The sequence below is a fragment of the Euprymna scolopes genome, chromosome 11, assembly GCF_053919585.1.
Source record: "Euprymna scolopes isolate OS-2025 chromosome 11, ASM5391958v1, whole genome shotgun sequence".
Lineage (NCBI taxonomy): Eukaryota > Metazoa > Mollusca > Cephalopoda > Sepiida > Sepiolidae > Euprymna > Euprymna scolopes.
Window position 1 is genome coordinate 3,428,960 of NC_136492.1, and position 15,643 is coordinate 3,444,602.

The 15,643-nt window shown below is 32.3% G+C and overlaps 1 protein-coding gene across 1 annotated transcript in view; it reads left to right on the top strand.

Annotated features, from left to right (window-relative positions):
• Positions 1 to 15,643, top strand: part of LOC145287736 (elongator complex protein 3) — a 67,849-nt gene that overhangs the window by 30,540 nt on the left and 21,666 nt on the right. The window contains exons 10-13 of the mRNA XM_080135500.1: positions 7,425 to 7,505; positions 11,077 to 11,203; positions 12,860 to 12,932; positions 14,875 to 14,995. Of these exons, the coding sequence (XP_079991626.1) occupies positions 7,425 to 7,505; positions 11,077 to 11,203; positions 12,860 to 12,932; positions 14,875 to 14,995 (402 nt within the window). The remainder of the gene's footprint in view (positions 1 to 7,424; positions 7,506 to 11,076; positions 11,204 to 12,859; positions 12,933 to 14,874; positions 14,996 to 15,643) is intronic.

The following is a 15,643-nucleotide window of genomic DNA, read 5'->3' on the forward strand; positions in this document are numbered from 1 at the left end:
GTGATGATCCACAAAAGAATGCCACTCCTGAAAATGTTAATCCTTTTATCAATCCAATCGTGTTTGCATTGGAAATATATTTCTATGAGTAAAAGCAAATAAATAGCAATAAATCTTACTAAAAGAAGAAAAATTATGCTTTTTCTCTTTAGGTGTTTATTTAAAAATATTTCCATAATAATAAACTGTCGAACCAGATGATGTTTGTTTCAATGTTCTTTCAGGTTGAGGTTTGTCAGAGAGCTATATTAATCACATTTCATCTGGCCTCGACTGTAATCCTTTTAATTTGCGAATTGAAACAAGATCCAACTGCACGACAGAAGACGAGCTTCAGAATCATTAAAGCGTTTGTATTTTAGTTAAATAACAATAACAAATAATAATTGATACCTCAGAAGCAGAATTTGTCAGCTTACATGCTGTTTAAATCTAATTCTTAAAATCTTACTGACATAGTTTTTATATAAATTATAGATTTTTTTTTTCCTTGTGGCATGATGTCACAAGGAAATCAAAGTTTGTGTGTGTGTGTGGTTTTTTTCTTTTTTTTTATTTAAATGTTCCAAACAGAATTGCACATGGCTCATAAAATGAATTAAATTTTTTTATATATCGACGTAAGCATTGTGTAAATTTGAATTGGAATGTATAAGTGATTGTTGGCATGTGAAAATGATTGTAACATTTGAAAAAAAAAAAAATCACCATTAAATTATTGGTCCCCTGACAAAGGAGTAATTTTACTCCTGTTCATCTGTTTGCACTTTTATCAATAACCACACCTTGGATTTGTTTGAAATTTTGCACAAACATTAGTCATGGTGAAAATAAACTTTTGCCAGAACGGATTTTTCAGGCTAACTCTGGTTGCCCTCCTAGGGGACATTATAGGGGTAAAATTGCCCCAAAATCGCTCATCCGTTCATTGGTTTGCACTTTTCTCAATAACCACACCTTAGATTTAAAAAATTTTTTACTTTCACCATGACTAATGTTTGTGCAAATTTTTCACTTCAAATTTTGCGTTGTATTGTACGCCTAACTGTTCAATAATGTCTTCGTATTAAAAAACTGTCAAAGCAGATTTAGTATTTTTTTTTTTTTAATAATTTGTATCGAACTATGTTGGTTGAATGCTAATAACATGGTATAACAATAATAAATGAAAACTGACACCTCAGAAGTTAAATTTGTCAGCTTACATATTATTTAGGTTCAACTTTTTAAATTTTACTGACATAGTTTGTTTTTTTGTCCTTACAAATCCAAATTCACGTGATGCTTACATTGACGTAAAATAAAATCTTAATTTCATGCAAGCCATGCATCAATGCGATTGGGTCACGTGGAGATTTGGTAAAAGATGTCAAGATTTAGGACCACTTCCATTGTCTTCCCCAGAAAATTCTATATATATATGAGGTGCCTTCAATGAATTTCTAGACTTTTTGTACAGGCATTTAAAATTGTCATAGACTCTTGAAATTTCAGTATGTTATTGCTATCCATCTTATGAGATGACTGACCAATTTTTATGATTTCAGCTTCAAATGAACAGCTAGCGCAGGAATTGAAATACATCCTACTAAAGTTTGATTGTCACAGCTGGTGAATTTCAAAAATGCAATCTGGATATGAGGACGCGAGGAATTAAAGATGCAAAAGATTTGGTTCAAATGGTGCTCCATCCTTGTCACAGACTATGTGACCAAGATGGGCATCGTGACAGTTCCTCAACCTCCCTGTAGTTCAGATTTTGCTCCCTATGACTTTCGGTTATTCTCTAAACTCAAGGAAACCTTAGAGGCTGGCGTTATAAGCTGATTAAGGAGATGAAAGAGGCTGTAGCAAGGGTCATTGATACATTCACACAAGAGAACTTCTATGGGGCCTTCCAGAAATTGTTGGAATGGTACAACAAGTGCATTGCAGTCGGAGGAGATTACTTTGAAATTGACTAGAGTTTCATGCATGTATTATCAATAAAAATGCCCATACGAAAGAAGTCTGGAAATTTATTGAAGGCACCTTGTATAATTTAAAACAAATCAAAATATGATATTCTGTGTTGTATTGGCTTCTGAACTTGCAAGTTATGTTTAAACTTCAGTTAACACTTACCGCAAAGAAAAATAAAATAAAATTAATTTTGTGCAAGACATGTGCGATCCTCTGGATTGAAACAAAAAATTCCACACATTAAAAAAAAAAAAAAAAAAATATCACTGTTTCTCTTCTGACCAAAATTTTTTCTACTTGATTAATAGTATTTTCTTTAAAATTTTGAATTTTATGCCTTCATTTACAACTTTATCTTTAGTTGACCTTTGACAACTAAATATTTTCGTTTACTAGCCAAATAGAAAAGTTACTAGCCAAACCCACATGATTTTTAGAATATGATATCTCCATTCTATGACAAATATGTACATCATAAAGATTTCTTTTTTTTTTTTTTTAAAGTGTAATTCTAAATATACAACAAATTTTATGTTCATACTTGAAGGCATAAACTTTCGAATTTCTTCAGATGTTTTTTTTTAAACAGGTTTTGTGGAAAAAAAGTATATTGTTTTGTTAAACCTTTTATTGTTTAAATAATTTGACTTTGCTCGTTTTATTGAAAAAAAAAAAGTTGAAAAGATATTTTTCACTCAGTAGTGAGCTTTGAAAGATTGTCAGTGAAAGAAATACAATCGCTAAAAGATAAGTGTTGCATTATTTCTAGTCTCCAGTTTGAAAAATCACTCGCAAATGCGACTGTTTCACTCGCAATGTAAAGCTCTGATTTATACATCAACAGCTGACGTTAACATGAATTGAATGTCTGTTTGAGGCTATCATACATCAATATTTATAACTAGCGGGGGTACCCGGCGTTGCCCGAGTGTTTGTTTCCGGGACGGGGGGGGAGTTTTAAAAAATGTTATGGTAGGTAAGTAGGAAGGATCAAACCCGGAGTCATGAGTAAAAGTAGGAAAATAAAGTGTGAAAAAAAAACAAAAAAAAAAACATCTGCAACGTTAATAGTTCGGCCACCAAGAAAAGTCCATTCCAGTTGTTTAGGAATAAAAACAAAAAAAAAACGACTACGATAGGTCGGCGCGAACGTGAAAATATATTGTGAATTGTCCAGCACGCTAACCACTACGCCACAGAGCACTGCAGCTTAGTTTAGTGATTTTAAATAACTTCACATGAAAGAACTACGAAGCCAAACCGGTGTTCTCTTCTCAACTGTTCCTTGTGAACGATCCCCAAACGGTGTTAAGTGGTGGCAGGAGGAGGAGGAATTTTTTAGAGAGAAAATATTTTACCATTTCCATTGATCTTAACCGATTTTGGCCGTGACTTCTCAGCAGAAAAAGTATAGAAATCTAAGATTATTGAGGAATTTGAGAAATAATAAGCCTATAACACATCTCAGATATTGTTCTGCCGTTTGTGCATATTATATTTGCATGAAATATCTTGATTTTTAATCCTATTAAGGTCAAAATCCGACGGGAAAAAATGAGTTCATTTTATTTATATAGAGATTAACTTTTATGGTGTAGACATCTTTACATAAATTCCCAATTAGAATCAAACAAAACTAATGTAAATATAATTCGATCCTTCTTAGACAATAGGACCATCCAGGTTGTCATTGATGGACGTACATCCAAGCAGCTTAATAGTAATGCGGGAGTGCCTCAGGGGTTGATCCTTGGACCACTATTAATCCTGATATTCATCAACAATCTCTCTGATAATATTGTGTCCAGGAGAAGTATATTTGCTGAATCTGGCCTTCGGACCAAGATCACAGTGTAGTATCTGTTCTGATGCTACACTTAACCTTTTCTGTCCTTAGTCAGTGGAGGAGAAATCCTTCATGACCGAGACAATTTTCATTTTTGTTTCTTTCTATCCAGAGTGCCCCTTTTTGGAGAGCTGGATTTTCCCCACATTTAAAACTGACTTTGTGTCTAACTCTGCCCTCGTGGGGAGGTAAGCAAATAGGTACAATACTTTATAACATGCACGAGGGAAGAACGGATGTACACAAATCCAAGACAATGGCTGAGTTGTTAGAAAATGACCTTCAAACCATAGTGAAATGGGGCCGTAAATGGATGGTAACATTTAATGCTAGTAAAACTAAGCTGCTTTCCTTTAACAATTACATGACGCCTCTCCAACCACCAATATCCATGATAAATAACACCCTATCTGAGAATTCTTCCTCCAAACTGCTCGGCCTAACATTCACAGGCAATATGAACTGGAATAAATACATTGAGGACATTGCTGCAAAGAAGGTGGGTTCCCTTTATCGTGCTAGAAAACTACTCCCACCTGAGAGTATCCTGTACCTTTACAAAGCCACTATTCACCCATACATGGTGTATTGTTGCCACATCGGAGCTGGTGCATTTATTACTAGACTTAAACGCTCTGAAAACATATGCACAGTTTTGAGGTATCTATCCGTAGCTTCCCCCCACCCCGTAAAAATGTCTAAATCTGAGTTACGGTTTACATGTATTTACAGTTTATTTCACAACCCAGCATCAATTACATATATTTTTCAACCACCTCACCCTATTCTCATTGGCTGATATCAATAAATTTATATTTAGATTAAATGATAATAGTAATAATTTTACTTATTTTTTTGTAATTCATTTACATACTGAGACCAGACACAATAAACTTAAAATAAAATATATATATATATATATATAAATGGTGTAATGGAAACATATTAAAGGTATTTGCAGTTTCTCTTCCAATTTTCGGATTTTAATCATGTCAAATCACACTTCATTTCCTTTTGACGGATTGATTGTTGTTGTTTCTTCTGATGAGTTAAGGGCAAAATAGATTCACTGATTGATATAATAATTAAGTGATTGATTTTGTGCTACGAAACAGATACTGTCATGAATTGTATACGTCAACTGAACCAAAGAAATAAATTATAAGATGGTCAACATCATGAATTTTGGAATATAACTTGTCATTTATTCTCTATATTGCTCTGTAATTATATGGAGCTTCTTAAATAAGGATTGGTAAATATTATAAGAAAATATATTTCTACAGAAATATATATTTCGGGTTTGAGGTGTTCAAAAGTCAGTACTAATGAAGACAACAAGGTTGTTAAATAGTGCTCAATAAAAAGAGCAAAATATTATTTATTATTTGGGGGTAAACCGTTATATATGGTCGCTACAAATAGCCATCTGTTTCAGTCAAAGAGACTTCATCAGGCGACCTGGAACCTCTCGACGCCAAAAAGAAAAATGGGATAGATAAGGGAGAAATTAAAAAAGAAAAATGGAGCTCTTCAAAAAAGTATGAAAAGTTCATAAAAAATTGCGAGCTCTCTAAAAAAAGAGGATAGAAAAAGAATATATATATATGTGTGTGTTTGTGTATCTATATCTGTATTTGTATATGTCTGTATGTGTATATAAGTATATGGATGTATATGTGTGTATATTTGTATATGTGTGTCTATATCTCTATATTTGTACGTATTTGTATACCTGTGATTATCTGCGTATCTATACATATAGCTGTATTCTTGCGTGTGCGTATGTTCTTTTATGTATATATTTACGTGTGTATGTCTGTGTCGCTTTCGCACATGTATGTATGTATTTGTATATTTGGTACGTATGTATACGGATGTGTGCCTCAGCATGAATATGTCTGCATTAGTCAATCCCCCACCCCTACATTAACGCATAACGACACGTAACTCTCGTAGTAAAATCACACATGTGCATAGCCCTTTTCTTACCTTGACACGTTCAATATAAGTAGAACCCCCTCCACACCACCCTCCTATACAACTCACAGCCCCAGCAAAATTATGACCCATTTTTATTTCAAATTTACATTCTGTTGTGAAAAGTTTTGAATAATCTCCAATAGGTCCTTATGCGATCTTTCCCCTTTTTTTATCCTGTTTTTTTTTTTGTTTTTTTTTTTTTGTTTTTTTTTTTTTTTCTATCCTCTTTTTTAGAGAGCTCGCAATTTTTTATAAACACTTTATGAACTTTTTATACTTTTTTTGAAGAGCTCCATTTTTCTTTTTTAATTTCTCTATCTATCCCATTTTTCTTTTTGGCGTCAAGAGATTCCAGGTCGCCTGATGAAGTCTCTTTTGACTGAAACAGATGGCTATTTGTCGTGACCATATGTAACTGTTTACCCCCAAATAATAAATAATATATATATATACTTTTCATGTGAGCGACGTGTTGTGATCATTCTGATTGGAACATTTTTTTTTTTTTTTTAAATCACCATTCAAAATCACTCAGACTTTGAATTTTTAGTGACACCATGTCACAAGAAAATAAAAATAAAAAACTCAAACTGTTTCCATGTCTGAACTGGTGCTATCAGATCAGGCTGTTTGAAGATACTGACTTAATGATATAAAGTGCACATTGATGTTTTTTCCTGTCGCTTTGCAGAACTCAATCATGTTCTGCAAAGCCAAAAACGAAACAATTTTTCTCTACAGAACAATCAAACCAAACACCATCAATAAATATTTGAAGATATAAACTATTTGAAACATTAAAAACATTTCTTCCAAAATGGCTGGATTCGGCATTAAATAACCTAGAAAAGGGTGGATATGCCGTAAAACAAAACAACCAAATCAGACATCATGAATAAATATTTGAAAATATAAAAAATCATAAAACCTTTCCCCAAAACGTTCGGATTCAGCATTGAATAACCAAGAAAAGGGTTGATATGCCATAAAACAACAAAACATGCCTGATAAAAGCGTAAATTATAAAAGCCAACATTTTACTTCGATCGATGCCTCCATTCAGTTTCAAGAGACAATAGACACTCCTGTAAGGCTAGCTGTGTGTGCATTGTGAGGCAATGAGTCCGGTGACAAGGAGAGGCCCAAGACTGACTGGAAACGATGCCAAGAAAAGCAGAGAGCACATACAGCACCTGGAATTCCCGAATGGTCACCCATTTTTGTACTGACCAGGCTCAACATTGCTTAAGTTCGGTGATCTTATAGGAACTAATGTCAACGTAATTATGCCGTATATAACATTTTACTAAAATGACTGGATTTGACATTAAATAACTCAAAAACGCTTAATACACCAGAAAACAAAACATTCAAACCAAACACCACAAATATTTGAAGAGATAAAGAACTTAAATCATAAACCTTTTTCCAAAATGATTGGATTTAGCATTAAAAAAAGCTGAAAAGGGTTGATATGCCATAAAACAGCCGAACATGAAGGAGTACATCATCGTTGATTTTTCAATTTTTAAGTAAATGTTTATTAACATAAATCTGCATTGGATTGGCTCTTTAATTTACAAATTCCAATAAATTTATATATCAGAAGATACTTATATAAACTTTTTTTCAGTGATATGTTATTGTATGGTTGCACACGGCTTGAGATTGGTGTACAGAGTGTGTACGAAGATGTTGCAAGAGATACAAACAGGTAAGAACGACTTTACAAATCATAAATTTTTTGATTTTTAATGATTTAATACAATGTGTGAGATTATTTAATGATTTAATACAATGTGTGAAATCATTTAATGATTTAATACAATGTGTGAGATCATTTAATGATTTAATACAATGTGTGAGATCATTTAATGATTTAATACAATGTGTGAGATTATTTAATGATTTAATACAATGTGTGAGATCATTTAATGATTTAATACAATGTGTGAGATCATTTAATGATTTAATACAATGTGTGAGATCATTTAATGATTTAATACAATGTGTGAGATCATTTAATGATTTAATACAATGTGTGAGATCATTTAATGATTTAATACAATGTGTGAGATCATTTAATGATTTAATACAATGTGTGAAATCATTTAATGATTTAATACAATGTGTGAAATCATTTAATGATTTAATACAATGTGTGAAATCATTTAATGATTTAATACAATGTGTGAAATCATTTAATGATTTAATACAATGTGTGAAATCATTTAATGATTTAATACAATGTGTGAAATCATTTAATGATTTAATACAATGTGTGAAATCATTTAATGATTTAATACAATGTGTGAAATCATTTAATGATTTAATACAATGTGTGAGATCATTTAATGATTTAATACAATGTGTGAGATCATTGAATTATTTAATACAATGTGTGAAATCATTTAATGATTTAATACAATGTGTGAAATCATTTAATGATTTAATACAATGTGTGAAATCATTTAATGATTTAATACAATGTGTGAAATCATTTAATGATTTAATACAATGTGTGAAATCATTGAATGATTTAATACAATGTGTGAAATCATTTAATGATTTAATACAATGTGTGAAATCATTGAATGATTTAATACAATGTGTGAAATCATTTAATTATTTAATACAATGTGTGAGATCATTGAATGATTTAATACAATGTGTGAGATCATTGAATGATTTAATACAATGTGTGAAATCATTGAATGATTTAATACAATGTGTGAAATCATTGAATGATTTAATACAATGTGTGAAATCATTGAATGATTTAATACAATGTGTGAAATCATTGAATGATTTAATACAATGTGTGAAATCATTGAATGATTTAATACAATGTGTGAAATCATTTAATGATTTAATACAATGTGTGAAATCATTGAATGATTTAATACAATGTGTGAGATCATTGAATGATTTAATACAATGTGTGAGATCATTGAATGATTTAATACAATGTGTGAGATCATTGAATGATTTAATACAATGTGTGAGATCATTGAATGATTTAATACAATGTGTGAGATCATTGAATGATTTAATACAATGTGTGAGATCATTGAATGATTTAATACAATGTGTGAGATCATTGAATGATTTAATACAATGTGTGAGATCATTGAATGATTTAATACAATGTGTGAGATCATTGAATGATTTAATACATTGTATTAAATCATTGAATGATTTAATACAATGTGTGAAATTATTTAATGATTTAATACAATGTGTGAGATCATTGAATGATTTAATACAATGTGTGAAATCATTTAAATCATTGAATGATTTAATACAATGTGTGAAATCATTTAATGATTTAATACAATGTGTGAAATCATTGAATGATTTAATACAATGTGTGAAATCATTTAATGATTTAATACAATGTGTGAAATCATTTAATGATTTAATACAATGTGTGAAATCATTTAATGATTTAATACAATGTGTGAAATCATTTAATGATTTAATACAATGTGTGAAATCATTGAATGATTTAATACAATGTGTGAAATCATTGAATGATTTAATACAATGTGTGAAATCATTGAATGATTTAATACAATGTGTGAAACCATTGAATGATTTAATACAATGTGTGAAACCATTGAATGATTTAATACAATGTGTGAAATCATTGAATGATTTAATACAATGTGTGAAATCATTGAATGATTTAATACAATGTGTGAAATCATTGAATGATTTAATACAATGTGTGAAATCATTGAATGATTTACTACAATGTGTGAAATCATTTAAATCATTGAATGATTTAATACAATGTGTGAAACATTGAATGATTTAATACAATGTGTGAAATCATTTAAATCATTGAATGATTTAATACAATGTGTGAAATCATTTAAATCATTGAATGATTTAATACAATGTGTGAAATCATTGAATGATTTAATACAATGTGTGAAATCATTGAATGATTTAATACAATGTGTGAAATCATTTAATGATTTAATACAATGTGTGAAATCATTTAATGATTTAATACAATGTGTGAAATCATTTAATGATTTAATACAATGTGTTTACATGAAAAAAATGTTTTAAAAATTAAAAAAATGCTGCATGCAACACGATGTAACTGTAACTGAAAAAGAATATCATACACCATTAACTAATCTATTGAATGTAGCCGCCTTCACCGCCTCTGTAAGGTCCGGGACTGGGAGCATATCTTTTCAACGAGTGCCGACAGATGGCAGTGATCAGACTGGCTTTGGTGTTGTGGGAAGTCATCTTGGTGATATTCTCGACGTATGACCAAACAAAGTAGTCCATCGGGTTCAGGTCGGAAGAGGAGGATGACCAGTTAGAGAAGGGTAGAAAGTCATAGCACTCCTTCTGAAGCCAAGCCTGTCTCTCTTTGGACTTGCAGGCTGACGCCGAGTCCTGCTGCCAACATCCACCTAATTGCGCCAGGGGATCACCACGCTCTTCAGCACATTCAGGTCAACACTTTTGTGTTGACTTTCAAGCCGACTTCATAGATGTGAGGTGGCATGATGTGGCCCTCACTTGAAACCATACTATAAACCATAACTGTGGCTGGAAACTTTGTTTTCATCACCCTGAGCAAGTTTCTGTTATTTGTGGAAATCCAGCAATTCATTTTAAGAGTGCTGGCAATGGTCCTGTTGTCATAATTTTAATCACAAGAGAACATGAGTTGTACTGTGGTGCATCTCTAATCTCGCTTGTTGAACATTGTGTCACTTTCAGACATGATAGACGGCTCCTATCACTCTTGGGATTTGTACACAACTGGCCAACTAGTAGATGGTCTGCAACAAAAAAGAAAACTGGTTTTCATCAAACGGAACTGGAATGATGTCTTTTCTATGGGACAATTATGTCATTCAACCATTTCGATACTAGTGCGCTTATTGATCCGTGCTAAAATAATGTTATTTAAAAAGCCAATCTTAACATGGGGAGAGGAGGGTGTTTTGTAACTATTCTATACTTTAACCTTACAATTGAATAAAAAAACATATCATAAAACTTTAATTAAACTTGGAAATACAATTTAAAAAATATGATTTAAAAAATACAATTTAAAAAATACGATTTAAAAAATACGATTTAAAAAATACGATTTAAAAAATACGATTTAAAAAATACAATTTAAAAAATAGCGCGGATCAATACGTGCACTAGCACCACCATTTCTAAAAGAAAATCATTTTATGATGAGAATCATTGTCCGAAGAATCCAAATTTTCTATATGACATATTATCGTAAATATTTTCAGAGGTCATACGGTGAAGGCAGTTTGTGAATCTTTCCACATGTCAAAAGATGCTGGTTTCAAAGTCGTCTCACATATGATGCCGGATCTTCCCAACGTTGGCCTGGAACGAGACATAGAACAATTCATCGTAAGGACACCTTTTTTTTTCTATTTTTTTTTTTTTTTAATTACATGAAGATAACAATTCTTGATTTTTTTTTTTTTTTTTTTTTTTTTCTACCATCCTCAGCCATGTTGGTTGTTTGGAAACATACAAAAATGAGACTGGTCATCCACTAAAGGTAAGGCTAGAAGAACATCGTAAAGCCATAACACGGGGAGGTGTTGAAAAGTCAGGACTAACTGATCACATATGGAAAGAAAAAGGAACACACTTTGTGGAACAAGGTCAAACTAATTCACAGGGATGCAACGTGTCAGGCGAATCAAGAACTCAGCATATATGCTAAAAACATAAAAATTACTAACAGAGCAAGCCTAGAATTTAGTAGCATTTGGAAGCCGCTAATTGTAGAAAAAAACATTGTATACCCTTAAAATTTCAGCGATGAAAGGGCGATAATCCTCTGTCAATCTTTATTAGAGTTGCCTCCCTTTTGTTAACCAATTTTTTTTTTTCATAAATTCGAAACTATAACCATAAAATAGACTAATTCACAGAATACAAAAATCTCTACAAAGTCAATAACTTTTCTCTTTTCCAAATCACCACCAACATACCTGATGATGGTCGAAGGACAATTCATTGCACAAATAACACTCAAGATAAGAACAATCAATACAAGCAATATAGAAGAATATTCCGGTACTAGTATAGTTTAATCAAGACATTAAAAAATGAAAATATCGAAAAAAGGTTATATTGTACATATCCATTATGGAATGAAGTACTCAAAAAAAATTTCACTTAATTTCATCAAGTAGTTTTTTACAGCGAAAAAACAATTTATGATACCAAGCAAAAGGTTCGACTTTTAGGAACAAAAGCTGGTATTAAAAATGAGGAGGGAGTGTTGACGCTTTAACTGCAGTTATCTCCCTGTGGCATGTTTAACAAATTCCATAATGGCTGACTTAAACGCGCTCTCATAAAAACGTGTTTTTCCGCTGTAAAAAAAAAACAAAAAACTACTCGATCAAATTAAGTGAAAAAATTTTTTCAGAGATCTTCAGTTCAAAATGGATACGTACAATATAACATGTTTTTGATTGTTTCCATTTTTGAATGTCTTGATTAAACTTTACAATTACCGAAAATTTACTCTAAAAATCTATATGATGTACGTATGCATGATGAAACAAAAATATCATATTCCAAAAATTATATAAATAAATCAAGTAGTTTTATTTTTAAATAAATAAATCAAATTTTATGAGTAACCCAAGAGCGTCTGTCTTGTCCACCATTTGGAAATCAGAAGGGTAATAATTCAGCAATAATTCAAACTTGCTAGATTTATGTTGTAATGACTATGAATTTCTATTAATCACTTAAAAATTTTTTTTCTTCATAAAAATAAAACTACTTGATTAATTTACATGATTTTGGAATATGATTTTTTTTCGTTTCGTCACAGGTACATATAAAGTACAGATTTTTCTTTATTTTTTGCATTCTTATGATATTTTCATTTTGTCACAAGTACGGACATCATAGTTTTATTTTTTTTTGCATTTTAATGTTTTTAATGTATTAGGGTGAATTCTGAACAAGAACCAAAAAAATAATTTTTTGTAAATATTATATAAAAAAAAAAATATCACCTTTACTTTTCGGTTTCAGGAATTCTTTGAAAATCCTGCTTTTCGTCCGGACGGTTTGAAACTTTACCCAACTTTAGTGATAAGAGGAACTGGTACGTATTATAATTCGTTGATTGTTTGTTTTTTTCTTTATATTTAATTAAAATCCTTATGTAGCGCGACAAGACCATTTCTTGAATCCTGGAAGATTATCTGAGTTTTATTATGCAGATGACACCTCCTTTTGACAGAAATTCCACTTAGTTTTGGAGATCAATCTGCTTGTTTTCAGTCCTGAACAAAGTATTATTCCCTCACACCAGCAACCATATTTGCTACTGAATCCTGCAAGACAACAACTGTTATTAGAGATTTTTTACTAAGAACATTGCACAATTCTTCACTTATTGCACGTGCACAGAGAATGGAACAACTCTAAGCACAGCTTTGCACTGTTTAAAGTCATTTGCAAGCCAATGACCTGTCAAACTCAGAAAGAGAGCATTATTGGTTGTGCAAATGTTCAAATGTCTGTAGTCAAAGAAATACTGCTAATTTCATCAAGAGACAATTGAATTTTTGTGGGTCCTGGATATGACCTTAAACTACATCCGATGGTGAGGCCCAAGCTTGCAAGCTTTGCGGAGTATGGAGCTACTCTTTAATTGCCATTGCTCCCAGGTCCACTCTGACCCGGAGTCATAGTACCTGTTAGGGTCCCAACTATGGGTTAAATAAAAACCGACTTGGAAAAGACAATATATTCTATTAAAAAATCTTTCTTCAAAATCACTGGATTCGGCATTAAATAACTTGAAAAGGGTTGATATGCCATAAAACAAAAACAACCAACCAACCAAATTTTGTTTTTACTTTTGTAAATATATCGTCAGAAATTTCTCGTGGACACTGGTGCCACTGTAAGTGTAGTTCGTCCTACACGAAATGAAAGTACAACAGCCAAGACTTTTTCACTGCAAGCAGCGAACGGCAGCCCCATCCGAACTTAATGTACTCTATTGTTGACACTTAACGTAGGTTTACGATGAAGTTTTCCATGGATTTTTCATCATCACCGATGTTAAGACACCCATCTTTGACACTGATTTTTTTAACTTGCTTCCAGCTTTCCGTCAACTTGAGGAACCGTCATTTAGCCGACACAATGACATCACTCTCTGTCCACTGCGGTATGCTCCCCTGTGACACACCCAGCATACACACCGCAGCAACATCGAGCACAGTTTTCACTGAATTGTTGAGCAAATTCCCTGAGCTCGCCCAGCCATTCTCTCACACCGAGCTAAACATCATGTATGTTGTCAGATCACAACCCGTCTAGATAAGTGGTGACTCCTTTGTTTAAACAAAGAAAAATCATTGTGTGCGTGTTTCTACATGCTAAGGTTCACATCTGCATCCTGTCAAGGCTGGGTTCATCTGTTGTCGTCAGTTTATTTCCCGCATCTCACAAAGCTTTCTCGACCTGGCTCAAGCCACAATCTGCTTCCAACTGTAGTTAAAGTCCAACTAATCTATCAAAAAAAAAAAAATGTCTCGACTCAACTCTGTCGTAAAATCCCAACTCACGATATGCCTTATTCAGGGTGAATCCATCCATAGCCCTTGAGCCCCTGGAGGGGTATAGACCATCTACAACTTTTGTAGATGTTTTTGTAGTGAGGAGTTCTTTTTTACAGGGTGAGGGTTATGGCACCACGCCCAACCTTCCCAGAAGGTACATATAGCGCCTAGCCTTCCCAAATGGTCACCCATCTGGTACTGCCCAGGCTCAAAGTTGCTTAACTTCGGTGATCTGGTGAGAACCAGTGTGTCAACGTGATTGTTCGGGGTGAAGGTGATTTTAAAAAAGAAAAAATTAAAGATGAGCATGTGTCTATTTCATTTGCGATCATTCTTTCTAAACACCTAACGTGTCAGTCTTCTTTCTAAACACCTAACGTGTCAGTCTTCTTTCTAAACACCTAACGTGTCAGTCTTCTTTCTGTTTTTGTGTTTCTTTCTTTCAAACATGTTTTATTCCAATGATTTTAGGTTTATACGAGCTGTGGAAAACGGGCCGTTATAAGAGTTATCCCCCAAGCACATTGGTTGATCTTGTCGCTCGAATTCTTGCTCTTGTGCCACCCTGGACAAGAGTTTACAGAGTACAAAGGTAAATTTAATTCCTCTCCCCACAATATATAAATCTATATCTATAAAAGTGAGAATGTGTATGTTTGTATGTGTGTATGAGGACATTTCTCAACAAATTTTTTATCTACAGATTTTAAATTTGATATATAGGGGATTCAGACATGTGGAAAACTCTGGTAAAAAGGGCTGCTAAGAAAATTGCAAAATTGCTATGTGGGGTTTGTTGAATTTTTGTTTGTCAACTGTTTCACAGCCGGAAATCATTACAGCTTCTTTATGTTAAGAATAAGTAGGTTTGAAAACATTTTCAAAAGAACGTGTCAAGCTTGTTTAATGGTTATCATACTTGATTCACTGTCTTTAGGTTTTGGTTTTAGTTCAAGTATTTTTTTACTTACAAGAAATGAACTGTTTAGAAAAAAAAACATAATACTTGCATGCACATGTGTCAGTTTCTTTTTTTTTTAAGGAATTTAACATTTCATTTAATACCTAATTCTATATTAATTAAAACGTAATATTTATGCATATTTTACAACCGGGCAACACTGAGCTACCTGCTAGTAACATATAAAGCTATGTTATCAGATTTTCAAATTCAGGCCTAAATAGCAATAAAGCTGACAAATTTGTTTCTAAAAGATCTGCTTGAAATATTGATACTTGA